At 37.5% G+C, this 22839-nt stretch overlaps 1 protein-coding gene across 1 annotated transcript in view; it reads left to right on the top strand.

Moving 5' to 3' along the window:
• IL1RAPL1 (interleukin 1 receptor accessory protein like 1) overlaps window positions 1-22839 on the top strand; it is a 1237397-nt gene that overhangs the window by 1190037 nt on the left and 24521 nt on the right. The window contains exons 7-8 of the mRNA XM_041000130.1: window positions 4431-4563; window positions 6368-6513. Of these exons, the coding sequence (XP_040856064.1) occupies window positions 4431-4563; window positions 6368-6513 (279 nt within the window). The remainder of the gene's footprint in view (window positions 1-4430; window positions 4564-6367; window positions 6514-22839) is intronic.

Raw genomic sequence — 22839 nt, 5'->3', positions numbered from 1 at the left:
AATTAAGTGAAACCACTGAAAAAATTCATCACAGTGATGTGGTCAATGACTATATTGATTTCCAATCCAGGATCTTGTCTCCTGAAGAGATAAAAATACTAAACAGAAACTAGGATTGTGTGCAAATGGGAACAGAATTTGCTTAACAGGGAGAGAACTGATATGTATCACATATCTGTGGGTCATCCTACACAAAGTGATATTCAACCTGAGTGGGCAAGAGTTGTGTATAAATGAAAGAGAAAAATGAGAATGATATCTCTAAGCAAGAGGAGGAGAGGTCTATCCGAAAATGGTCCACTTAGAAAAGAAAGATGCAGTATATTTTTACATAATTCTTCAGTAGAAAGAATTTTTCCTGCCTTCTGCTTCTTTTTGTAAGGAAGGGCTTTGTATCCCATTCACATATGCAACTACAATGAGGTCTGTGCAAGTGCCCTGGTACCAGCTCTGACAGAGTGCATTCTTGGAAAGCGGGTACATTGAACCAATGCTTAAAGAGATAAGGTTACATTGCAGGGATTCAAGAGTTTTCACCTCTCCTAAACTTTAAGTGCTTTGCTACACCATATCAACAGGACAAACAACTTCTTAAGCTGATTTTGTGTCCTAGCTATACTGTGAAGCAGCTATAAGCTCCCAAGCCTTTTTGTTTCTCTTACTGTTACAGACACAAACAGTGATGATCTATCTATGTATCTAGCAATATTTTGTCAGACTTTCATCTTAATTTTTCTTTGAGAGGCTCCCTACTATCATATTGGGAACAGACATCATGACCTGTAGTCATTGCTGCAACCTATGCTTTAGGCTTTTAAGATATAAGCTGAAAGGCCCGGCACAGGAACATGATGGCTGAAGTCATCGCCTTGCACAGGCTGGGATCCCATATGGGTGCTGATTCTAGTCCCAGTGGTCCCACTTCCCATCCAGCTCCCTGTCTTGGCCTGGGAAAACAGTAGAGGACAGCCCAAAGCTTTGGGACCCAGCACCCATGTGAGAGACCGGAACAGGCTCCTGGCTCCTGGCTATAGATCCGCTTGGAAAGTGAATCAGCAGATGTCAAATCTGTCTCTCTTTCTCTCTGTATATCTTACTTTCCAATAAAGTAAATCAATCTTAAAAATAAATAAGAAATAAAGTGGAAATAACCTGATCTTTGCAGTGACTACTTCTTATGTGATCTCAGAGTATTGTAATGTTTTCAATCCTTCTTGATTTGTTTTTGATAAAATCCTAGGATTGAACAATGAGAGTGATTTCTTTAGATTGGAAATGTGATTATGTCACTCTCTTACTTGAAATCTTCCCCCAGTTTTCTGTTGCTGTTAAATGAAATCCCAATCTTCAATATGGCATACCTAAAACAGGGCAGCTATTGCATGGGTCTCATTGGTGATCTGTTTATCCTTTAATTTTTCCCACTCTGCCCTGTGAATAGTTTAGCTTATTTTGTTTCCTCCAAAATTCCCTGGCTTTCTCTCACTCATTTTCCTTCCACTCTTCCATTCTCTCCACCTTCTTATATTCGTTACACAAATTCCACTCTCTAACTTGCTGTCTGGAGAGTATTCTCCTAGGTGTCACCACAGCACTGACGACACACTCAGTGCCAGAGTTCAAGGGGGAAGTTAGAGGAGCCAAGATAACTAAAAAAAGCAAATAGCTCCTACATGGCTACATGAGCTATGAGGTGTGGGAGCACAAGACTTGCAGGTAAGGGAAATTAACAGATAAATGGTAGGTCACTTCATGTGGGAATGAAGAAGTGTAATGGGAGAGACTAATTCAGTTACCAATGAGGTTTTCAATTGGCCTTTCTCTAAGGAATGTCAGATTGAGTTATTAATAGTCTGATTGTAACAAGTCTTCACATTTGGTAAAACTATAGTGGAAAAGTAGGCAATATCTCCAGTTTTTCCATTTATGAGTTTGAGTCATTAAATTACATACAAAAAATCAAAAGTTGGTTTCTTAAAGATATATTATATAAATCATTCATTTATACCTTTTTAAAAACTTTGTAACATCCTTATTCTACTAGCATGTAATGTTAACCATCATGAAATGCTGTAAGACATATTGTTGAATGCATGTCTGGATCAGCACTATAGCAGGTAGTCAGTTGGGTAAGATATAGTTCTCTTATAAAGTGTAAGTACAAAGCATATTGGATTAAAATTGTAATGTTTGACTCTTGTTGAAATAAGTGGTTAATTTCAAATCAATAAGATTATCATTCAGTTTGTCATATAAGTGTTACAGAGAATGCCATATTAAAATATTTAGAAGTATTCATGTACAAAAGCAAATAGCAAAAGAGCTTCATTTTGCCCCTTAAAAGTGTGTATTTTCTGAACTTGCTGTATCTGTTCAACAATGATTACACTAACGACAGAATTAAAATATCTAAAGAATCTCTCAGAAAACATACAAACATGAGCAAAGATAGAGACAAAGATAAGGGTATACCAGGCCACCTTAAAAATGATAGAGCAAGAAAAAATTTATGAACTGTTCTTGTTCTACAGGTGCAATTAAGATAAAATGATTGCTTATAGCCAATAAAAATGTTCTTGCAATAGAACTAGTAGAATCAAGATTACCGATAGCTGTCTTGGCTTGGAAAGCAGGTACCTAAGTGCATTCAGCTCTTCTCTGAATTTTTACTGTAAAAACACCCATTAGCACAATTTCAAGAGACAATCACTATTAATTCACGTTTTGGCTCACAGGCTTCCAGTCCTCAGGAATTTCCTTCCTTGCATCTTGAGGTAAAGACAATGTCACATCCCTCTAGTAATATTCTCCAAAATTTTGGAGGAGGGAATTTTGGTCTGGCACTTAAGAAGCCCACATTACAAATCATGCTTCCTGGGTTCTATTCCCAGCTCTGGCTCCTGATTTCAGCCTCCTGCTAATACAGACGCTAGGAAGTAATAGTGATGGTCCTTTTTTGTTTTTTTAAGTACTCCATGCAAGTGAGAGTTCTAAACTCAGGTCCCTCTACTTTTCTGATTCTCAAATAAATAAATACCTATTTTAAAAATATAATTTTTTCCTCAGGGATTTTGGAAAACAGCTATTTGAAAATTTGCTCACTTAAAATTTCAGCAAAGGTGTCACTGGGGCCTAATTTTCAGCTCTTCTTGTGGTGCCCATCCCTGACAATTCCTTTGTTTTAATCCAAGTTGTCATAGCTCCGATTGAGGTTCTGTCCCATCCTCCCAAATCCTCTTTCCACTTGGAGGCAACAAGAGCTTAAAACCAGCCTATGCTGCAACATTTCAGTTCTCAAATGTTGGGCGGCGCTTGAGTTAACCAGTTATGTCCTAATAGGAATAAACTGTCCTGAAATAAACTTTGCCCTCCCACAGTCTCTAAATTCACTTCCCCTTTTTAGTCAGGGACATCAACTTAACCTTATTAAGTGATACACTGATCTGAATTCACCATTAGAATGTTCTCTCCTGAGGAACACCCTGAAAGAAGCCTAATTTCCACAGTGGTACTATTTGTTTTGCCTCTGAATGAAAATTCCATATTCACGAATTCTTTGCTGGTGTTTGTTTTTAATTTTTTTTTTTTTTTTGGCAGAGGAGCAAGTTTTATATGTTTCACATACACAATTCTAACAGAATAATACTTCCTACTCCCCATCACATCTAGCCTCCCTCCTCATTCTTTCCTCTTTTAATTTTCAAAATGACATACTTTCAAATTATTTTATAACCACATGCTTAACACTCCATTAAGTAAGCAGAAAAAACACTCAAGGACATAAATAAGAACTGCAAACAACAATCAAATTTCCAAGTTTCAACTCTGTCCATTTACATTTTAGTACTCTGCATATTGTCTTTTAATATGATTTTCTACCGGACTATGTATTAGTCTTCTTAATTAAAACATTGTTCCTTATGTTGTAAAAGTATTGTAAAAAGCTTTTGTTAGGATCTTGGGTTTATATTTCCTTTTATTTCTCCCAGCCAAACATTTTACTCTATTTCTGTTCTCATATTAAAGACTTATACAACTTCTAACCATCCTAGAAAATCTTATAACTACAATATGTCCCCAGAAATCGTGGCCAGGGTATGGTGTATCCCTGTGGTTTTCTTCCCAGTAGCGCATAACCTCAGTCCAATCATGAAAAAAGCATCAGGCAAACCTTACTAGAAAAACATTCTAAAAAATAACTAATCAGTCATCTTCAAAATCTTATAAGTAGCTCTCATTCCATTAAACCAACCATGCTATGAAACACGCCCATCCTACAAATCTGACAGATTGAAAATACCTGAAAAATTATTCTTTTAGAAAGATGCTTCATTAAATCAATGATGTGATCAACATGTTACCTGTCAGTTTGCCTAAAATAAGCTTGTACCAGTAGTTTTATAACACGTTTCTATCGCTTCTTTCCACAGGTGACTCGGCTAATCTAACCTGCAGAGCTTTCTTTGGGTATAGTGGAGATGTCAGTCCTTTAATTTACTGGATGAAAGGAGAAAAGTTTATTGAAGATCTGGATGAAAATCGAGTTTGGGAAAGTGACATTAGGTAAAATAATTATTTCCTTTTAACTTGAGAAGATTAATATTTGTGGTGTTCACAAATGAAACTGAGTCAAAAGGAGGACTTTTGTTTTCATTTAGCATTATACAATAAAACCATGCTTTGTTGCAGTACTTCATGGCCAGAAAGTAAAATGCTCTTAAGAAACCATAGGATTGCATAGTATGAATACCATTTTCAAATAATTTAAGAGAAATAGAAAGAAACTTATGACTAAGAAATACACTGGATGTGTCATCAAAGTACTATAAAACAGAAAATGTGATAGTGTGGCTTTTGTTTGTAGAATCTTTCTATTTACAATTGTCAAGAGAAACTATTAGCAAGGCACAGGGAGTCAACCAAACAAATCTATTGTTTTACTAAATTTTTACATTTTTAGCTACCCAGTAGAATTATAAAGGGCCTGAAACAAAGTAGTTTCACCACCTTTGTTAGTTTGAATTTACGGTATGAGTATATAGCAGGAATGATTCTAAAAGAAATAGCCATTAACAATACCATCTAGTTTGAAGGCATAATATTCAATCCTCTTTGTTGTTAAAAATTTTATTAATTTGCTCTTATGTATTAAAGTATTCAGTGCTAACAAAAACTATACTTGAACATAGATACTTATTTTTCATCCTGATGTGTAAATAGCCACAACATTAGTAATAATTCATTATACCTAAATCATCCTGATGATCATTTCTAAGCTTTCTCCCTTCTAAAGGCTGCGTCTTGTGGGTATATTTGAGTATTTTAACCTGTGTCAACAATTTGAAACTTTATCAAAGATATAAAAGAAAATGTTCAATGGAAAATAAAATCATATAAAAGTGTCATATGAGATTACTTATTTTGGGATCTTCTTTCTGACAAAAAACAAGCAAGAATACTGTACTCTAGAAAACTTCAGTTGGATTCTGGAAACCCCAGATGGGCAATTGTCCAATATGAACTAAATGTTTTCCTGTGCCATTTTTCATATGTAAAACTTTAATCTTTTCTTTTACTCACTCTGAAATATTAAAATTTAAAAAGCAGCACAAATTTAACTTTTAACTCCTCTGGTTTTATGAGTATAGGAGAAAATTCTAGAAAGATATTTCTCTGTCATGCAAAAGTAGGAAATGTCGCACAGTTGGGAGAGTGCAAGTGGATACGGTGACAACAGGAAAAGAGAAACCTAGTTGGAAGTTTTGATTTAAACTGAAATAAGGCTAAAATCTTGACTGGTTTGATTAGTAAGCATTAATTTTAAATGTCAAAACTAAACACCTTAGTAAAAATTTTAGTTATAGGTTTATAATTTCATTTTTCTTCTAAAATTAAAAATTAAAAAATGGTTAGCAATTATTGTTAATAAAAGTCAGCCTGGTAGTTTCAATTGAAATATCCAAATAGCTCAGGAAATTTTTCTTTAATTTAAAAAAAAAAATAACTTGATATACAATCAGGCCTCCAGCCATAGACAATATAATTTCTTATCTCTCATTTATAACATAGTTTTTAAATGGAAGGCAATTTGTATGTGTTTCCTCAAGGTCTCTCTCACCTCTTTATGATGACACTGATTGTCCTGCTAAGACAGATAATTAACTGCAACTTCATTAGCATCTACAAAGACAAGTTTCTCCAAGGGCAGGATATAATTTAATTAACATAGCATCGATCCATAACCAAGCCCAGATGCTGTAGGTATTTTCAGATCAGGTTCAGACATATCTTCATTTCTTTCTTTTTCATGTATTTGTATGTTTGTCTGGGTTTTTGTTCGTTTGTTTCGTTTTGCTCTATGTTTTAGAATTCTTAAGGAGCATCTTGGGGAACAGGAAGTTTCCATCTCATTAATTGTGGACTCTGTGGAAGAAGGTGACTTGGGCAATTACTCCTGTTATGTGGAAAATGGAAATGGACGTCGCCATGCCAGTGTTCTCCTTCATAAACGAGGTGAGTATAACCATCTAAGCTAAAGCCATCAACTGACCATACAGCTAGAGGACAATCATTGGGAATCAAAAAACAAAACCAGACAACATTTTTCACTATATAAATTAATCCTAATGAAATAATCACACTAATGTTGGGGTCATCAGGGCATACAACTCTATGCATAGCTGACTAGTTCGGTTCATAGAGTCACTTTTGTATTACTTGTGCTTATTCTACTTTTAAAACTACTGTATAACCTTGACCAAGGTATCTAGCTACCTTAGCTTACACTATCTGCTACATAAAACAGAGAAAATAATAGAATCAGTGTTATAAAATAAATGTAAAGAGATTGACACAAAACCTATAAAAAGAAAGCATTTTGCTAAATGATATTTATTACTAGAAATAGGCATTCATTTATTAAAATGGACCCAAATGTTCTTAAGTGAAAGATTTGCATTTCTGCTTAGAATGTTATTCCATTAGTATTTATAAAAAAGTCATATCTGGTGGTTTCCCCATTGCAATGCTTCGTGACAATTATTTTGATCTAGCTCAGAGAGCTTTTTCAAATGTGATAGCCTTCCTTAATGAATAAAAATTAATTGGAAGATAGGCTGCAGTTGAGTTCGAGGGCTGTTCTACTAATTCTGACTCCACAGCATTCCCATGATGCTATGCATAGGGTTATAATATATATAACTTTGTTATTTGCATTTCACTTAGTGAAGTTTTTATGCACTTTATAAGAGAAAATGTATTTTTCCACATTATTCTAAATGAAAACTTGTCTGGCAAAAGCACACTTGAAGTTCACTTACTCAGCAAATGTTCTATGATTTTAATTTCAAAGCACATGTTTAATCCTAGACTCTTTGAGGTTTGAAAAAAAAAAGAATATTAAAGACTGTTTCTCTACTTTATTGGGACAATAGATTCTCTTTGAATTATGCTACTGAAAGCTCTCAAAACAGACTCCTCTGTTTTCAAGGTGACTACAGCATTAAAATAGCCTGTGTTTGGGGGGATTTGAGTCAAATGGGAAGGTAAGCGGCAACTAGCAATGTAATTATTTCATTCTGTAGCTTAATATTTATAGTAAATGGAGGAAGTTGAGTGGAAATATCATACATATACAAGGGCAGAATAGCTTCTCAAGTTTCAAAGCAAGCTAAATGTCACATGAATGAACTGCTTATCCCTCCACAGCATCTTACATAGTGGTCTATCAGCTCATGTTGGATCATATTCTCTCTCAAGGAATCTCATTTGATCTCTGGAGGGGAAAACAATCTGGTAGGAAGCATCCCCTTTTGATTGTCTATTCATTGGCAATGTTCCATACCTCGAGTTACTATTTCCCAAGACAGCCCCTCAAATATTTGATGATAGCCTGGCTGGACCTTTACTTTGCCAGATTCAACTGCTCATTCTCCTTTTGTTCATTCTTCGTTTGCCTTGGAGAAATTCTTGCACCATTCTGCTCAGCCTTTTGAATCTGCTTTCATTAAAGAGTTTGAATTATTGCTCAAGAACAGACATAGTGAAGAACAAGGCACACTCAAATATCTGCTGACCTGGATAATATTTATTTCCCTTTGGGGCAAGGTAGGGATGATAATTAAGTAACAAGCATAAGGTCAGAGGAAGGAAAACTGAATTGTGTCTAAGGATAACGCTATTAAAGCTCTGTTTTTGCAGACAGATAGATAGTCAGGAAGGTCAAACACACTCCTCCTTCCCAGGGCTATTTTTAGCATGTGAAACCCAAGGTTAAGTTTTCCAAAGCTACAAAGGGTTCCACTTCTGGAAAGCAAAATTTCCAGAAAAAGCTTTTCTAATAACATCTGATTCCCTAAATGACAAAGTAGATTGTGGCCAGTGTTAGAGTACTCTTCATTCTTAAGACTTCCACAATGCTTTTTGCAGTATTTATTTATATCTATACCATTTAATCTTTGGTAAAATAAAAATATTAAGAAACCAAGTCCAGCAAGGCCCTGTACTCTGAGGGTCCCTGTTAAAGTCAGTGTGTACTTTAGAAAGTTACTGTTATCAAAGGCCAATGCAGCCATTTGGGAGGTGAACCAGGGAATGAATGATCTTTCTCTGTGTCTCTCCTCTCTGCAAATATGCCTTTCCAATAAAAATAAATGTTGAGGTCCAGCACCATGGCTTGATGGCTAAATCCTTACCTCGCAAGCACTGGGATACCATATAGACACCGGTTCACATTCTGGCTGCTCTACTTCCCATCCAGCTTCCTGCCTGGAGCCTGGGAAAGTAGAGGAGGATGGCCGAAAGCCTTGGGACCCTGCACCCACATAACCAGAACCCTCCCCTGTGTCTCTCCTCTATGCAAATCTGCCTTTCCAATAAAAATAAATGTTAAGGCCTGACGCACTGGCTCAGTAGCTAAATCATCACTTGCAAGCAGAGGCATCCCATTTGGGCACCAGTTCATGTCCTAGCTGCTCCACTTCCCACCCACCTCCCTGTTTGTGGCCTGGGAAAGCAGTAGAGGATTGTCTAAAGCCTTGGGACCCTGCATTCACATGGGAAACTCAGAAGCAGCTTGTGTCCCCTAGCTTCAGATTGGCTTGGCTCCAGCTGTTACACCCATTTGGGAGTGAACCAGTGGATGCAAGATCTTTCTCTTTGTGTAAATCTGATCTGCATAGTTACAGTCATCAATTCAGAGAGGTAAGAATGGATGAAATCTTGCTATTGAGGGGCTCATGAACAAGAGAAATAATATATTCCATCACATCCGGAAGACATAGAAAGTTCTTTATCATTATTTAGTAAATTTGCAACTTCCCCAGCCCTGCTTGTTTCAGAAGTCCAGACTACAGCAAATGTGAGCTGATCACTTGGGTCTTTGATCACAGAAGCTCCACAAAAAATCATGCTAGTAATTTTGTAACTATCAGATGATAGATTACACAGAAGATTAAGACTCTAAGAAGGAACTGGAAGTTGTTCCTGTTAATAATGTTTCTCCACTACTGACTCATAAATTCCTTAGCTTAGCAACCCTTAATAGTCTTTCCTCTACAAACGTCCTTAGAGACATGTTAAAACATTTGTTTGTGGTGAATATTTCATCTAGCAGTTAAGAAGCTGATTAGATGTGATTGTTGTGTATTAGAATGCCTGAGTTTGATCACTGGCTCTAGCTATCACCCCAACTTCCAGCAAACACAGACCCTGAGGAACATTCAGGTGATGGTGATGTGATTGCCATCTACATGCGAGATTTAGATTGAGTGGCATCTTCAGGCCACCTAGCCCAAGCATTACAAGTATTTAGAGAGTAAACCAGCGGATAAGAGCTAGCACTTCTACCATCTCTCTCTCTCTGTAACAAATTTAGAAATATTTAAAAGTTTGTTGGGGCCTGGCATGGTAGCCCAGTGGTTAAAGTGCTCACATTGCACATGCCGAGATCCCATATGAGCGACGGTTCTTACCCAGCTGCTCCACTTCCTTTCCAGTTCCCTGCTTGTGGTCTGCAAAATCAGTATAGAATGGCCCAAAGCCTTGGGACCCTGCACCTACATAGGAAACCTAGAAGAATCTCCTGGGTCCTGGCTTTAGACAGGCTCAGCTCCAATCATTGTGGCCACTCGAGGATTGAAGCAGTGGATGAAATATCCTCCTTGTCTCTCCTCTCTATAAATGACCTTCCAATAAAAATAAATGAATCTTTTTAAAAATATTGAATACAGACCTTGGATACCAGAAACTGTCATTTTTCTGACAGGTAAAATTTCCTAGGGCATATCCTTCCCAAAGTTATCTAAGCATGTTAATCTTTTGCTCAATATTGCTAACATGATTTGCAAGCCCTGAAATAGGTGGTATGCCTTCTTAGAAACATCACTCCCATGTATCAAATGAGATTTCTTTAATGCCAGGGGGATACCGTAATAAATAATTCTGCTATATTTCAGCTAGGCTAGATTCTGGATTAGCTCTTTATCTTTTAAAAGACTCTTAAGGTTGACTTACATTCTATAAGAAAATTCAATCACAGAAAAAAAATCTTACTTGAGAATCTCCATGGCTGTCAGCTCCTACACCCAGAAAGGGTACTTAGACGATTGGAATCATGTCACATATGCAATACAGATACTTATCACTTAGTTTCCTGAACACTAAACTATGCAGTGAGAGAGAGAGGGGCTAACAATGAAGAGGTAAGGCCTATGGGACCATATTAATCTATCACTACTGTGCCACTTATGCCTCATTCAAACTGACAGCTTCTTCTCTCTCCTCTTTGCCAGTTCTGGACTGGCAAGCTTGCTTACTGGATCCTGACTTCAAAGAGAACCAAAATAGATAGTTGATACATTTGTTACTGAGTTATTTTTCATTCCTGCTGTTGTCCACATCTGATCGAACTCCATGTCTGTGGCTCTGAATCCTCTACTCACATGTCTTTGTTAAGGATTCTGATTGCTACTGCCTATCTAAACATGCATGAAACACTGACCTTCAGTTTTCCTCCCAAGCTCTGACCTTTCCTATCCCTTCCATTCCATTTTGGATGCTTTCCAATTTCTGACACAAACAGTACTCCAGATAAATACTTGCAAAAGCACTGCAGTCTGGCTTCAGAACTGCCCACACTTCTCTGAGGCAGTCATAAATTCCTTCTTTGTTGTCTGGTTAATCAGTCCATATTATTACTCTGGATGAGGACACGAACTTGGAAACCATCTGGCTGTTTTCAAAGTCCAACTGTGTTCTTACTGTTTGATATCTAGAGAAAAATTTTAGCTCTGTGAGCCTCACATTTTCTTCTATAAATTACCTACCAAATAAAGAAGATATGGAGGTTAAATGAACTTACACATGTTAATATTTATCACATGGTCTAATGCCTATTTAGCACTTAATAAATATTAACACACTATTACAAGATTTCTCTGCTCCAACTGTGTTACACAGTCTGGGTAATAAACAATGCAGCAATTGCATGTTCCATTAAAAATTCCCTGAATTCTAATTCATCTTTTAGCAAAGTACTCAGCTTTAGCTCCTTACGATTTTTCTTATATTATATCTGAATTTGACCTTGGTATGATAAATGTACTTAGATTCAAATGTACCTTCCTAGAAGAAAACTTACTTTATCTGTTCATACATGTAATAGTGATTACTGAAAACCTATATGTGCTTGGGTTTGTTCTAGCCACCCATAAAATTAAGTGGACAAGAAATAAGGAACAGTGTAAGTTAGAGTTCTGTCATTTACTTTAAAATTACATTGATACTAACAATCCTACTATGCAATTGTGCCTCCAGGACATGCTGGACTTTGTCACATGAAGGATGTTTATTAACGATCTTCCTCTGAATTGTTATGTTTGCTTATATTGATTATAATGACAATTCATTCATCACAGATTAGTTTAGCATTGGCCAAGCATCTGTCTGAGAGACTTAGCACTAGTTAGTAATGATAAATATCTTAGCTTGCTCTATTCCCCCTTAACCTTATCTTTCTTACGCACACACTCTCCCTCCCTCCAAAGAATGTAATCAATAAGAATTAGACTTGCTCAATAAACTCCCTAGTCTTGGAAATATCTTTACTAATATAATTAACCTGCACATCACTTAGAATGCATTTTCTCAAACTTGATGAATTTAGACCCAGTGGACTCCTTATCCCTTTTTACAATGAATCATCTTTGTACTAAGTCTCCCTATCATTGTTAGTATTTGCCTAATACATGTATTTAGTGGAAGGTAACAGTGAGAGAGGTTTCTCTTGAAGTTGGACTTTTGAGATTTTTGACCACTGAAGTCAGAATAGCTAAAAGTCAAACTTTATGCAAATATCAAAATATCCTCTCTATACTGAGGCATCTCTCTAAAAAGACAATGCCTTACTAAATGAAAGTTGACGTTCATGAAAGTGTCACTATTGCTGAATCAGATTATGAAATGCCAAAAATCCTAAAGAACTTTACATATGTTTTTGCAGTATCTCCTAATCAGGACGATCAAATTTAACAAACTCTGCCTTTGAAAGAGATTTGGCCTTTTGCAGTCAAAATTTTCTTCTGTCTTGTAACATTTTTTATTCCCTACCCAGCAGTTTTGTCAGACTTTTAAATTGCTGGACTCAATTCCATATTGTTTCATCTTGGCAACTCATGTCAAAACAAATAAACAAAACCACCTGGTGGCTATTACGGATTGCCACTAAAGTTACAAGCATAGAAATTAACCCTTTAAATTATTTTCTTAGATATAGTAGATGAATGGTTTAACTTTAGGTTAATTTTATTTTTACCTCAACAGTGGAGTGTCTCCAAAAGCCCACTAAATCTCAGTGTTGGTTGATTGGTCACATGGAGATTTATTATGCAGGATAATGTTACCTTTTATTCATTTTGGTAGATCGTCCTTCTTCTCTATGAACAATATCTAAGAAGTATCTTTGTGAGGAAAGAAAAAGAGTGCTGTCTGCTCTTGATTAACTTAACTCTCAATTAATAAATAATAAAGGGATGATCTTGGACGAAACCACTGTTTGGACCAAGAATGCTGAACTCTTAGTTTTTATCCTTCCTGTTAATCCTTCATGAGGACTGAACTCTTATGCATTTAAATAAAAATTGATATAGTCACTGGAAGTACTTTATTTACTTTGAGGTTTACATTTGTTTTACTCAGTGTTAAATTATTTGAGAAGCAGAGAGAAAGAGAAACAGAATTCCCATCTTCTGATTCACTTTGCAAATGACCACAATAGTCAGTCCCTAGCTGCAGCTAAAGCAGAGCAGAGCACACAATCCAGATCTCACACATGGGCTTTATTAATGTTCTACTAATGTTCTCTGTGAGAATAGACAGGTGAAAGGAGCTAGAGTAAAAGGCTGGTGTCAGATATCAAACCCAAATACTCCAATATGGGACAAGAGTGTTTGAACCGCAGTCCCAACCACTAGAGCAAATACCTGCCCTAAATTCTGATAAAAATAGATCTGTATTGTACACTTATCTTTTAGGTACCTCAAAGTTCCTAAAATGGGTTGGTTAAATGTATCCTGAAGAATCTAAACTTTGTCTACAGCAGGGTTTATCACTGTTTGGGCTAGCTAATTCATTATTGCAGTAAGGTCTACCCTGTGCATAATAGATTGTATAGCAGCATCCCTCTGCCAACTATATGCCAGTAGTACCCAGAGAGATATCCAAATATATATGCAGATAATGCCAAATATCATCAGGAAGTGCTGAAAACAAAATTGTCATGGTTGAGGACCATTACTGTATAGTACAGATATCAGAAACTCCATCTCTTCTTGTAAATGATAGGACCACCTAAGCTACTCAAAACAGGGAAATTCAAAATAGAATGGTGGGTATATTTAGTTTGAAAAGATTAGAACAAATGTAAATGGCAAGAAACTAGAAGAATGTTTCTTTTATTTCAGGCATCGAAGAAAGTTGGTTTCTGGGGTTTCCACTTTTTGAGAGTCAGCGCGAAACTTCTAGGCCAGTGCATCACAAACTGCATAGTACACACAAGTGATTAAAGGAGTTTGTTAAAAAATGATTTAAATTCCTTAGTATGGGGTGGAGCTGATGATTTGAATTTCACTCAAGTCTCTTACTGATGCTGCCGTGGCTACTGATCTGTGAGTTAAAACTGGCATACCAAAGCCCCTGACTGGCACACCAAAGGACAAAAGATCCTTCTAATAAGCTTGATAGCATCTGATAGGTAAGGATCAACTACTTCTCTGGAGCTCTCTTCTTCCATGAAAAAATAAAAGCAGACAAGAGCCAGTCAGTGAAAACATTTGCATCTAATTACATCATTCTTTTTACTTGGTCAACACCTTTGACCATGTTAAACATTGGTGAATTGCCCTTAGACTCTACTCTTAATTAGGTTACTTGCTCCATGTAGTTAGCGAAATTTCAGTGAAATTTGGAGATTCTTCCATCCCCAAAACCCCTCCCTCCAACACTGATTTCCCCCAATATCATTACAATAGTATAGTTCTTCACAACCAGTCATAAGGCCATCATTCTGCTATTTAAGTGTATCCTGACATTGTTGCCATGGACAATGGCGAAGAGTTCAACATCCTATTATCAAGATATATTCAACAGTTTCATTGGGAGTCCAACTTTGATTTGAAAGTGGAGATCCACACTGTACTGTATCTTCACTCTTGTATGTGAGAGTCTTCACTACACAGTTACTATATGTCCCCTTAATGAAAAGCCATAAAACAAAATCAACAGAGAAAAATACAAAATTTACAACATGAAGTGAAAGATCATGCTACTGAATGACCAGTACATTGCTGAAGAAATGAAAAAAAAAACTCAAACACCTTCCTGAAGCAAATGATGCTATTGTGTAACTTATGCATCAGGGAGGAAATTAATAAGGAAAATAAAAACGTTTTTGAATGAATGAATGAAAATAAAAACAAAAATATCAAACCTCTATGCATGTATTAAAGTGATCATATGGTTTTATTTTTCAATTTGTTGATGTGTGAAACTGTGTTTTACAGAACACATTCCCTATTGGAAAGAACACCTGAGCAGGTCTTATTTTCAAATATTATAATAAGTAATCTCTTAAAGTCAACCCTCATTTTTTGACACAGTACCAACATATCCCATGTTTTAACAAGAGAATACAGTTCAGAATGTCCTCAATTATGTATTATAAAAAAGGATGGATATAGTTTGTAATTGAACCTCCAGATATTACTAATCAATGATATGGCTACAAAATGGGCAGAAAAGAAAAAGAAAAAGAAATGAAAAATCACAGTTAACACAATAGTATAAGCTAGACATATTAATCCTATGTGTTCAAACATTTAAATCATTTTATAAACCATTTGTCTAGTTGTATAACAGACGTAAACTTTGTATTTTAAAAAAGACAAACATGCACTTAAGAAAAAAAGGCAATGCAGTTTAAAATTTTTGCAGGTAGCCCATCAACATCATGTAGCACACACATCATGCAACAAAACTGTATATGTGTGATCAGAGATCATGAACAGGATAGCATATTCTTTGCCATTATCAGCCAACAACCATTCAAACTTTCTTCTCAAAACTACCTTCATGATCCCATTATTTTTAGATAAAAGCAGCCTATTGGCTGATGGTACTTTATATTCCACTCAAAATCTTACTTCACACTGCTTAAAGTGGAAAATTCATTGAATTCTGTTGTAAGAAAAAGCAAGAAATGTATTCCCATTCAATAAATATATATTGAGTGCCAGCTACAGGCAAAACACTGGATTAGCTGTCTGCAGTAAATTGAGTCACTGCTTCTAGCGGGATATCCTCTACTATCCCGGGACAGTAAAGCATCATCGTTGGGTAGAGGGAGCTAGCTGTGCATTTTTTGTGGTTGCAGATTCTTGTATTCAGTTGAAAAAAAAAATGGCAAAACTGGGTCACAAAATGCAAGATATAACTTTTAATAAGCAATTCCTATATATGGAACTTTGACAACCAGGTCAGTAAAGTGAGAAATTAGATGTGACACATAAAAAATGCTAACTACTCTCTCAGGTCATGTAAGTAGGAAAAAATGTGTTGATTTCTAATAGATTACTATGGTAACCTGTATTAGATTTTAGTGTTGAGAATTACATGTAATGTACATCAGTAAAAAATATGTTAGCTATTTATCTCTACTTTTAGGGTTCAATGTATTTTTAGCATTTTTTCTCTGAAGAATAGTATTAACTGACGGTTAATTTCCCCAAATTAAAAGTGAACATCTAAATGCTCTTAAAATAGATTTTAATTCAAAAAGAAAATTAAATGGTCTGTTTAGGAAAGGACAAAAAGATAATTTTATGAACAGCTAAGAGTCATTACCATTCATTGAAATTTTACATGAATGAAGATTTACAGTACAGAGAAATTATGAACTGAGATGAGTAGACAGTTAACATGAGAATGTTTTGTTTTTGACTTGTCATTTTTTGTGAACTACAGTAAAGCTCACTTTTAAAAAATTTTTTAATTGTTTTTGCTCTTTTTGTATGACAGAGACAGAGATCTTCCATTCACTTGTTCACTGCTGAAATACTAGTAAGGCTGGGCCTGGCCAAAGTCAGGAACCTGGAATTCAATCCAGGTCTCTAATATGGCTGTGTGGGACTCAAGTACTTGAACCCATCATTCACTGTCTCCCTGGATGTGCTGAATTACAAGTAGAGTCAGTGATACTCAGCCAGGAACTCTGATATGGGATGCAGGTGTCCCAAGTGGTAGTTAAACTGTTACACCATATGCTTGCTTTCATTTTATGTTTATATTAGAAAACATGGCTTTTAGGGACCACTTTTAATTCTACATCATTTCCCCAAAGCACTACTGATTTTCATGTACTAGGCTTGATACTAGATTTGATACACTGTCATGGAGGGCCATATTATTCACATTTTGGTAATAATAATTGTTTTTGAGGATTGGCACTTCATATATCCTTACTATGGAGACCACTAAACTGAGCTGCCCACTGTTTTCAAGTTGCCATGATACAATGAGGCATTTATGGTTCCCTTAGGAGGAATCAAGTAATCATATATTTTACTATTGGTAGTTCTTAAAATTCCTATTTCATCATGGATTATTAATAAGACACAAAGATTTATTATAATAGCCAACTCTTGAAAGTATCTACTTACAAAATGAGAAAGCAGGGCAAATTTCCCACTCTTCCTCAAGATGCTTTTATCTCCAGGAAGCAAAGAGTGAGCAAAAACATTCAAGAGAGAGAAAAGGTTTTTCTGTTACTTCTATTAGGAGGAATGAACCAGCAGATGGTCTGGTTACTGTTTTGCTTTAACAATCTCCCAACTCAGGAATCACCAAGATTTTCAGCAAATTACTCATGAGAGAAACTACTACGAAAAGTTTTTGCTACACACATTTTAGTCTAACATTTTTCAGTATAAAATATGCAGAAATTGTAAAGGAAGGATATTTAAAGAAAAACGTAAAATTTTGAGTTTTGTCAATGTATCTCTTTTATATATTGCAATGCAATCACTTTTATTTGTGTGAAATATTTCATAATTTAATTTTCATCAATTGAATGCACTACAAATCATTATGATAGTTCAGTGTTTATGGAGAAAACATGGCTCCTTCTATTGGTTATCTAAGCACTCCAGATGTTCTGGGTTCTTTTGGCAATCCATAGCATTCCCATTGGAGAAACAAATTGCTCTAACTGTGACAATATACACTCTGGTGGAGGAACGTTTTCAGGATAAGCACCACATCCTTTAACAAAAAGGACTAAAATGGCAGTGCCACCTTCAGTCTGACAATTGTCTCCCCAGAGATGTTTTGCAACATTCCATCTGTGCCTGTCTATTTGTATGACAAGTGAAGAAGGAAACACGTTTGCTTCTAAGATATTTTCTTTTAGGCATCAGTGAAGTTTGACACTTCGATATACAATACACCTGTCTCCGGCTGGTCACCTGAGGCTCCGTTTTATTATTTGTTATAGTAGTATTTCCCTTCGTTGTCTTGTTTTTCCCCCAAAACACTTAATCTTCTGAGATTTGAGATGAAGAAGGCCCCATCTGAATACTTTGTATACCTGTATAAACATGTAAATACATAGCACTCTGTATACAACCCACAATACAGTCTTTAGATTGGTATTTCAAACATTGTTTTTATACTGTGAAGGGGAAAGATTTTTCTGCCAAAAAAAAAAAACAGAACAAAACAAACAAAACCCTCTATGTTAGAAACTCCACATTGTACATTTTTTAAATGTATGGCAATTTTCCTTGAGGGAAAATCATTGGTCCATTGTTCTAATTTTAGAAAATCTAGCTTAATTGGTAACATAAGTCACTGGAAGAAATATTTATTGACAAGGTATGTGCTTATTTTCATTGGAAATGAATAAAAGAAAAGTAATTTGTTATAGCTGCAAAATCAAAAAATAAGTTTACCTACGATTACCCATCACATCATACATTTGCTTGTGCAGTACTCCAAACCAAACTACCTTGTCAAAAACCTTTACAGATGCTCCAGTACTGCACAGCACAATGCCTGATACATACCCTTAAAATTCCCCAACAGAAAAAGAAAAACACATGCATCTATCCACTCTGAATTAACCACTCACCCACATGGGAGACCTGGAACAGGCTCCTGACTCCCAGCTTCGGCTTAGAATAGCTCCAGCCATTGTGGTCGCTTGGAGGTTAAACCAGCACATGAAGGTTCTTTCTCTTTCTCTCTATAAATCTGCCTTTCCAATAAAAATAAATAAATCTTTTTAAAAAGATTTTTTTAAAACCTACAATGAAAAAGTCTTCTTGATTCAAGTTAAATTCTGGCAGAAGAAAGACAATAAACAATAATTAATAATTAAAAGAAATATTATACTGTATCATGATAAATAATACACACAAAAAAAAACTAAAAGGAGTACAAAGTGCAGCCACAACTTTGTGACTTGGAATGTGTGCTTGGTGGGCCAAATTCAAAAAGTGGTGTTTGTGCAAAGACATGAGGGAGCAAGAAGAGAGGCATATACAGAATATATGTGGGAGGAGCACCCCAACCAGAGGACCTGCTACAACAAAGAGCCCAATTCAAAGAGGAAATCCCTGAGCCTATGGAACTGTAACATGAAAAAGAAAAAAATTTTTTTTAAAAAAGCAATTACTTACAATGCAGAGCGAAGTCTGTTATAATGCAACAGGGTAAAGGGAAAACCGCAGAAGACACAAATCTCAGAGAGGCACAAATCTCTAGCTGGAAAAGTGGCACTGAAAGTTCAGTCCTGCCTTGCAGGTTTGGTAGGGTTTTGGTAAGTGGAAAAACGAAGGCTCTGCATAGGCACAGTATTGAGAAAGCCCCTATCCAGTTTCACTTATGTTGGAAAAATGAATATGGCTCGATGTTAATAAGCTAGCTGCTTCAAATTAAAAATGCACAGGAACTGCAATACCAACATTAAGGAGTTCCAATGCAAGTTACCAAATGGTTCATGAATAAAATTCCAAGTAAAGGGTATGTTTTGGGAAGATAAAACTGAAAGCTTTGTATAGTACAGATTAGAATACGTATAAATATGATCATTTTTATCCAAAATTAATCAGCATACAATGTGCTGTAACTACAATATGCTTTCAATAATGTGATCATATCATTTGACTTATGTTTCGCTTTTTAACTTTTTATTTTAGAATTAAACTTGCAGATGTCACAAAAAATTATGGGTAATATAATACATTTTCATATTTCATCTCAACCTAGATTCACCGATGAGCACCACTTTGTAACAGTTAGTTACCTTCTCTGTCTTCCAGTAGTCAGATAAAACAGGCTCATTATGTATACAAACAACAGTACATCTTACTATTGAACCTCTGGAAAGCAAATGGCGGATGTTGTGATTATGTTCTGTGTGAATCTCCTGATTTAGCAAACTCTGGGAAATTGAAAATTATAAAATGTTATTGTCTAATATTAGGCAATTTCAAAACCTTATCCCGGCTCTTTACACTATATTTCTCATGCAGGATTATGCACTGCACACAGTTGGTAATCCCTTCAGTCTCCTTCCATCCAAAAGGCTCACTCAGCTTTGCTGTTTATAACGCTGACATTTTTGAAAAGTGGAATACAGATGAGATTCTAGTTATCTCTCAGTCAGGACTAGCTTGACAGCTCATATTTTAGATGTTTGTTTTTCTGGCTAGAATACTATATAAATGATACGGTGGCTTTTTAGTGCAATACAGCAGAGTACATGATGTCAATTTGTGTTATTACTGGTGATACTAAGATTGGTCACTAAGAAGACATTGCTTTTTCTGTTATTAAATCAAATCATGAAGCATTTTTACATAAGGTGAATATCCTACTTCACTGACCTTTCACGTAGTAATTTTCACATCGGTAAATAATTCTTGCCTGAATCAACTGCTATTGTGAAAACTGAACAAATGATAGTTTCTAACTCTATCACACCTCACACTTGCAATCTGCTATGACAGAAAGCTTCCCCTATTTGTTATGATAAATGTGATTAATTTTAATATTGATGTGTTTAATATGATTAAATTTATTCAATTATGGTGATTATTCAGTTTAGAACATTTAAAATATTCCACTTAGAAATATTTTTTATAAATATTTTTTAACTTGAAAGAATTTTACAGATAATGAAGGACAGAGGTCTTCCATACATTGGTCCACTCCTCCAAATGGCCACAATGGCCAAAACTGAACTAATACATAGCTGGAAACCTGAAGATCCCACTTTGCCTCCCATGTGGTTGCAAGAGTCCAAGCCTTGAGCTGTCCTCTACTGCTCTCCCTGTCCACAAGGAGGCAGCTGGATTGGGAGTGAGCAGCCTGTACACAAACCAGCACATATTTGGGATGCTGGTGGTTGCAGACAGAGGATTGGCCTACTACACCACTATTCCGGCTGCAGGAATATTTTTACTTCATTAAAAAAAAAAAAAAAGGATAATGTGGGGAGCTGTAGGGAGCCTGCATCCTACACCCTACACTGACGGCGCCAGACTGCCGCTTCCTCCTGTGCTAGAAAAAACAAGCTACAGGACGTCTGCTGTGATTGGCCCAGGGGTGCGTGGATGGCGCGTGGACAGCGCGTGATCTGTGTGATGATTGGCCTGCCCACTGCGTGCACAGGTGACCTTTACTTTGATTGGCCAGGTTACCCAGCATATAAGGGAGCCAGAGAACTGGGGCGGGGGGGGGGAGAGAGCGCGCTGCGGAGAGAGCAGGAGAGAGCGGGAGAGACAGCGCACCCCCTTGCGGGGTGAGAGAGCACACCCCCGCGCGGGGAGGGAGCGCACCCCCGTGCGGGGAGAGAGCGCACCTCGGACGGAGAGAGCGCACCCCGCGGACGGAGAGAGCGCACCCCGCCGAGGGAGAGAGCGCGCACCTCGGGGAGAGAGCGCGCACCTCGGGGAGAGAGAGCGCACCTCGCGATGGTGTGGCTGCTGCGCGGCTGCACGGCGGCTGCCGCACGCCCACCGCGCGCCGGTTTTGCTGTGTCTTCTCCACAATAAAGGCTCCGCAAAGACAACAAGTGTCCGGGTTTGACTTGCTGGTCAAGGGACCCTGACATCTGGTGCCGTGACTCGGATCGGAACTACAGGATGCAGAAGCCCCTGTGTGGATACCAGAGCGCCTAACGAGAGTGGTGAGAGCCTCTGTGCCGGACAACATCCAAGATGAAGCCCTGGATGCTCAGGCTGGTGATCCTGCTGGTAACACTGCTGCCTCCCGGAACACTGAGCCAACAGCTTCAACTATGGGCAATCGTGAAGGCATGGCCAGTGCCATTACTGGTGACCAATAACTCATCAATGCTGCCCCCATTCTTCAACACTGATGCGACTATTGGACTACTGGTGATGCCCTTGGACAACACCACAGTGCCATCCACGAACCGGACAATTCAATTGCACGGATCGGTTTGTTTTCAAAGCCGGCCATGGACAAATGGGACCAGACTTTGCATCCTATTGGCGAACCAGACCATTGGACGATTTCAGAGGAACAGCTCAGGAGGATGGGCACATCTCCTGATGGGTCAGGTACCCTGCTTTTTTGCCAGCGCTCACAATGCGGGAACCATTTTGTGACTGGGAGTTTGTCAGCTCCTCCCTCGTTGTATGGGCCAATGGTCATGGCCGCCAGACTGGACTGACTGCCAGAGCACTGTCACCCTTGTAGGGTGGCTCCTGGCTTGAACTTGTCTAATCTGTTTCTGACTTATACTAATGACTGCGGAACCATGGACTAATTGATTGTTAAAGTGTTTATCCTTTGCTAAGCAGTGGGCTGGAATGATTGGTGTATGCATGCTTGTGATGATCTGAGAGCCTGGGCCATTCGCACTCTATGCAGACGCATTTCAGCAACAGCAGCAGCAACAGGTGCTATTACTGCAGGTTGTCATGGCCTTCACTAGACATGAATCCCCTGAGGAATGGCTTAACATGATGGACTGGTAGTCAAAGACGGGTAAGTATCCGGTAAGGCTCTACCAACCTAAGCCAGGCGCCACGAGCCAGGTGGTTAGCTGATGACGGGTAAGGAGAGCCTACTCCGGAACACCTAAGACAGGCACGGTCCCGTGATTAATAAAACAAAAAGGGGGAGCTGTGGGGAGCTGTAGGGAGCCTGCATCCTACACCCTACACTGACGGCGCCAGACTGCCGCTTCCTCCTGTGCTAGAAAAAACAAGCTACAGGAAGTCTGCTGTGATTGGCCCAGGGGTGCGTGGATGGCGC

The sequence above is a fragment of the Ochotona curzoniae genome, unplaced genomic scaffold (genome assembly GCF_017591425.1).
Source record: "Ochotona curzoniae isolate NIBS_2020 unplaced genomic scaffold, NIBS_Ocur_1.0 contig_1274, whole genome shotgun sequence".
Classification (NCBI taxonomy): Eukaryota; Metazoa; Chordata; class Mammalia; order Lagomorpha; family Ochotonidae; genus Ochotona; species Ochotona curzoniae.
The sequence above is the reverse complement of the archived record's forward strand: the minus strand, read 5'-3'. Positions and strand labels throughout refer to the sequence as shown.